The sequence below is a fragment of the Balaenoptera ricei genome, chromosome 4, assembly GCF_028023285.1.
Source record: "Balaenoptera ricei isolate mBalRic1 chromosome 4, mBalRic1.hap2, whole genome shotgun sequence".
Taxonomy (NCBI): Eukaryota; Metazoa; Chordata; class Mammalia; order Artiodactyla; family Balaenopteridae; genus Balaenoptera; species Balaenoptera ricei.
In genome coordinates, this window is record NC_082642.1 from 18,547,631 (window position 1) to 18,553,157 (window position 5,527).

The 5,527-nt window shown below is 53.2% G+C and overlaps 1 protein-coding gene across 1 annotated transcript; it reads right to left on the bottom strand.

The window, feature by feature from the left end:
* Window positions 1–2,562: 2,562 nt before the first annotated feature.
* Window positions 2,563–3,087, bottom strand: LOC132365129 (proline-rich protein 23C-like). Its single transcript, XM_059921820.1, has one exon. It carries the CDS (start codon window positions 3,085–3,087, stop codon window positions 2,563–2,565), a length of 525 nt encoding a protein of 174 aa, XP_059777803.1.
* Window positions 3,088–5,527: the final 2,440 nt, after the last annotated feature.

The window sequence follows — 5,527 nt, forward strand, 5'->3', positions numbered from 1 at the left end:
AACATTTCTTGTACAGCAACCCTGTTGTATTTGCCTGAAGCAGAATAATGGTAGTGCCCGTCTTGCAGTTTCTATTAATAAGAGTACTGGCATTACTGATACTATGTATAAAATAGATAACTAATGAGAACATTCTGTATAGCAAAGGGAACTCTACTCATTGCTCTGTGGTGACTTAATGGGAAGAAGATCCAAAAATGAGGGGATATATGTATATGTATATCTGAATCACTTTGCTGTACAGGAGAAACTCACACAACATTGTAAAGCAAATATACTCTGATAAAAATTAATTTTAAAAACGGGAAAAAAAGAGTATTGGAAGTCCTAGCCACAGAAATCGGGTAAAACCATGAAATAAAGGGAATACATATTTGACATGAAGAAGGAGAATTGTCACTATTTTCAGATGATATAATACTTTGGAAATAGAAAAACACTAAATTCACCATGCCGAAAGTATCGGCACTACAAAAAGACTTCCACAAACTCACAGCGTACAAGATGAATACACAAAAACATACTGCTTTTCCATAAAAAATGAAGGAACTCCCTGAAAGAAAAAGAAAAAGCACGAGAAGAAGAATGCCTTCGCAAATCATGCCTAAAAGAATTCAACACCTCGGGATACACTTAACCAATGAGGTGAAAGACCTATATTCTGAAAACTGTAAAACACTGACGAACCCAATAGAAGATGATACATAGAAATGGAAAGAGAGCCCGAGCTCTGGGATTGCAAGGATTAAGATTGTTCAAATGGCCATACTACCTGAAGCAATCTACAGACTGAAGGCAATCCCTAGCAAAATACCCATGACGTCTTTCTTAGAACTAGTACAAATATTCCTAAAATTTGTAGGGAGGCACACAAGACCCAGCATAGACCCAGCATGGCCAAAGCAAAGAAGACGGCTGGAGCTACCATGCTCCCAGGCTTCAGATCAAACTACAAAGCTACAGAAATCAAAACAGTCTTCTACTGGCACAGAAACAGACACAGAACTCAATGGTAAAGGACAGAGAGCCCAGAAATGGGCCCAGAAGTAAACCCAGGCAGCTACGGTCAATGAGTCGACGACATAGGAGGCACGAGTACACAACTGACAACAGACAGTCTCTTCCACAAGTGGTGCAGGCAAAACTGGACACCTATATGGAAAACAATGAGACTAGAACATTTCTACACACCTCCCACAAACCTGAACTCAAAATGGGTGAAAGACCTAAAGGTGAGACCTGAATCCCTAAAACTCCTCGATGAGACACTGGCAGAACACTCTTGGACATAAATCGTAGCACTCTCTTTGGCAAGGGATATGTCTCCTCAGGCAAAAGTCATCTAAGCAAACCTAAACACACGGGACCTAGTTGAACTTCAAAGCTTTCGCACAGCAAAGGAGACCATCGACAAAACGAAAAGGCAACCTAAAAATGGGACACAATATCTGCATGTGAAATGACCGACAAGGGGTGAATCCAAACGTATAAACAGCTCACACGGCTCCATAGGAGGAAAACCAACCAACCAACCAACCAACAACCCAATCGAAACATAGGCAGAACATTGGAATACACTTCTTTTTCCAAAGATGACAGGCAGATGGCTATCAGGCACCTGAAAAGATGCTCCACATCGCTAATCATTAGAGAAATGCAAATCCAAACAGCCATGACATATCACCTCACACCTGTCACAGTGGCTAGCATTCAACAGGCTCCAAATAAGAAATCTTCGCAAGGAGGTGGAGAATAGGGAGGCCCCGTACATTGTTAGTGGGAATGGCAATTGGGGCAGCCACTATGCAGAACAGCATAAACCTTCCTCAAAACACTACAAAGAGAGCCACCATGTCATCCAGCCATTCCACTCCTGGATACACATCCCGAAAACAACCAAACCACTCATTAGAAATGATATATGAACCCGGATGTTTCTAGCAGCACTACTGACTATAGCCAAAACATGGAAGCAACCCTAGTGCCCATCCACAGACCAACAGATAAAGAGGAGGTGGGATACACACACACACACACACACACACACACACACACAAAGAGGTGACAGCCGCCATCCAGAAAAGTTCACACTGGGCAGAGGGTTGTCATAAACTAGCACGGACACTAGGGACCAAACCCTGTGGTCAAAAGAGAGTTAACAATTACTCTATTGGGGAGGGGAAGGGGCAGTGGTAGGGTGCCTGGGAAAGGATGCCTCTTTAGAGAAAAGTGCTGACCATTGGGTTTGAAGGGAAATTGGGGTGTGTGGGTGGGGTAGAGCTGCTTAAGGGTGCCCTCCCTAGAGAAAACCTAAGCAGCAGTCGGGCTGTCTGAAAGCACACTCTATTTCAAGATGCTTTTCTGTGCCAGGGTGAGCTTCCTTCCCAGGGTTCTAGTCAGCCATGGATGCAAAATTCTGCAATGCAGCATGCATCCAAAACGCATCTGGCCCTTGTGATGCTTGTCGGGTGGGCAATGTACACACAGGCGTCATCAGAAGACTCTGTCGTGGTCCCCAGCCTGGTGTGGAGGATTGGTGGCTGGGCCTGGGGGAGGGGCAGTTCATTCCAACATCAGGCATCTCCGGACCTTGCGACGTGGACCGTGAGGGCGTTGGGGGCACTCGTGGGGACCTGAACAAGGAGAGGGAGGTAGAGGTTGGAGTGGTAAGTCGGGGAAGGGCTCTGGAAGGTGCAAGTCCAGGTTGTTGTCGTGGTGAGGAGAGCCACTCTCTGGACTGGGGTTGGGTGCCCAAGGCCAGGGCTCTGGGAGGAAGCCCTGCACGTCGGGGCCCGACACCCTTGCGGCGGGACTGCAGAGCCCAGCGTTGCAGCCGGCTTCAGCATCCATCCCAGGCTGCGGGAACTCAGCGTCCGCATCCGCGTCCTCCTCCTTGGCCTCTTCGTGGCAGGCGATCTCTGGGACAGCTGCGCACAAGAATCCCGGCTCCAGGGCCATGTACTCCCCGGGAGCGCTCAGGAAAGCGGCCCGTTCCAGGCCCTGTACCCACGGAACTTCCACACCCGAGCCCAGGAGACCCTCGTGGACCAGCAGGAGGATGTGATCTCTGAGAGACACTTGCCTCATGGACGTGGGCTCGGCCTCCAACAGCACTTCGACATGGTCCAGGGGCAGGTGCAGGGCACAGCCGGCGGACAGGACCAGCACAGAGGTGAGCGTGCTCACAGCTGGGGACTCGGGCACGTTGTCCAGGCTGGGAGCCGCCTCGGACTCGGACTTGGACTCCGGGCCCGCGGGCTACTCCGTTCGGCGGCGCTTGGCAGGGCCGGGTCCTCCGGCCTGCGGTCCCCACCGGGCCGCACGGGACGCGCTGGGGCTGCGGGGCCGGCTGCCCATCTCCTCGACCAACAGACGGCGCTCCCGGGGCCTGGCAGAGGGCGAGGAGGCGCTCGGTCCTGCACGCCGTGACGCGTTTCCACGACGGGTGAGGCAAGCCGAGGCGGGCCGGGTGGGGCCCAGAAACGGCGCGATGCAGGGCTAGTCCTCGGAGCTCTGGGGCCGCCTCCCAGGAGTCCCACAGTGCAGGCTGCCAGGAGAGCCGCGTCCGGCACCTCAGCTCCCTGCTCACCGAAGCCCGCTCCTCGACACACCCACAAGCAATGGCCAAAGCTGTTGCAAGTGAGACCAGCGCAGCTAGGGACACAACTAATACATCCTCACGTCAGGCTCCGCCCCTTCCGAGGCTCCGCCCCTGTAGAACTCGTGGTAGCCCAGCCTTGTGATAGACAGCCCTGGCTCTGTGGGGGGAAGAGTTCACTGTAGGGAACTACTCTTAGAGGCCTGCACGGGGCTCCCCGAACCATCCTGCCCCTCTAGGGCTAGGCTTCCAGGGTCCAGTGTAGGTCCCTCCTCCCGCGGAAGCCCCGCCCCGGACGCATCCTGGCCTCTTTTCTTTGGGTCCCATACTGGGGGTGAGTCTGGGATGGCATCCTTAAAGTCTCCCTGGGCCAAAGCTGTCAAGGACGCTCAGATCCGCCCAGCGGTCTTGAAAGGGAAAGCAGTCTTAGGAGTAAGGCTCTTAATAGCAGCCGCTGCATGATCAACTTCTATTGATATATCTATCCCTTGAGCACAACGATGGTCATGGTGATACTTGCATCAACTGAACCACGAGTTCACTTTCTCTAATGGGACCTAAACTACACCTGAGAGGTGTAGTTGTTGTAGCCCATGGACACGTGATGAAAACGTCATGAAGAAGGACCAACCAATTTGCCCAGGAGGCCGGAACTAGCAGAGCTGGGTCTGACGCGTCAGACTCCCCTCCAGAAGATGCAGGCGGCAGCACCTCTGATCTGGGTGTCACTTGAGACGCACGTCTACGCCGTGGATCCTGGCGGCCAAGGGAAGGTGTAGCTAAGCTTCCTCTCCAGTATTAACAGGGGAAAACACTCCACGCTGATTTCAGAATGCGGAATCCTTGCGCATGGTGGCAGAGGACCAAGGAACCCTTCCATCCAGCCTCGTCCTTTAAGCACACGGTTGCTCACTCTGTCCCTTTTGACACGACAGAGTCTCCTGTATACTCTCATTCTTAGGGCCTCATCGCATTCCTTTCCACACAATTCCATTTCAATCAGGCCTCTCTCCATGGGCATTTAACCTAGTGGTCTGTGACTTGGCCGGCACTGGCATCCTCTGGCCAATTGGTGTAAAACTGCAGATTCTTGACCACATCCCGGACCAACTGGTCAGAATTCCTAGAGCCATGGGCCTTGGAATTCTCTGGAAGCAGCTCCACAAAAGATTCTGTTTGATGCCAAAGTGGAAAACCAAGCCACTAGTTTTCATTCAGCATTTGAGGGGTTCATGTACAAGGGCGGCTGGTGCTTGAGGTCAGGGCCCTGCTGGGTGGTGACAAAGGCACCAAGGGAACTCAAACTTCGTGGGCCTGCCTTCAGGGGTTTTCCCTGCACTAATGGCCAGCCTCCGCTCTCATGGCTTGAATTCCGGTGTCCCTGGCCAAAGGCCAACCATTTCCCCTGAGCTGGCCACTCCCGTCTGGGCGCTGGCAGGGCAAACACGCTTGCAGGCACGCACGCGCACAGGCTCTACACCAGCGCTGGGTGGGGGGGGCAGGGGAGGGGCCTCCCTGGAGCCAGAGTTCCCGTGGGGTAAATGTGGACGCTACAGTCTCCAAACTCTATGCTCCCAGGTGATGGGAGCAGCCGCTGTGATCCTGCTGTTGGGACAGAGGGCACTGGGAGGTGGGGAAGAGGAGTCTGGGGCGAGGGAAAGCGGGGCCGTGGGGCCAGTGGGCCAGGGGTCGGGGTTGGGGTGTGACGGCGGAACATCTGCTTTAGCCCTGGAGAATTCTGAAGGCAACCGTTGAATGTCCCACGCCTCTCACCTCCCGCTCGGGCAGTAATGGGGGTTCCATTCTGGAGGCTGAGGGTGGACATGCCAGGTTGCAAGCGACAGAAGGACGACCTGAAAGCTGGCCAGGACACAGGCAGGGGTTTGGGGCTCTGGCCTGGCCAGGAATGGGGCCCTGAATGCAGTGGCT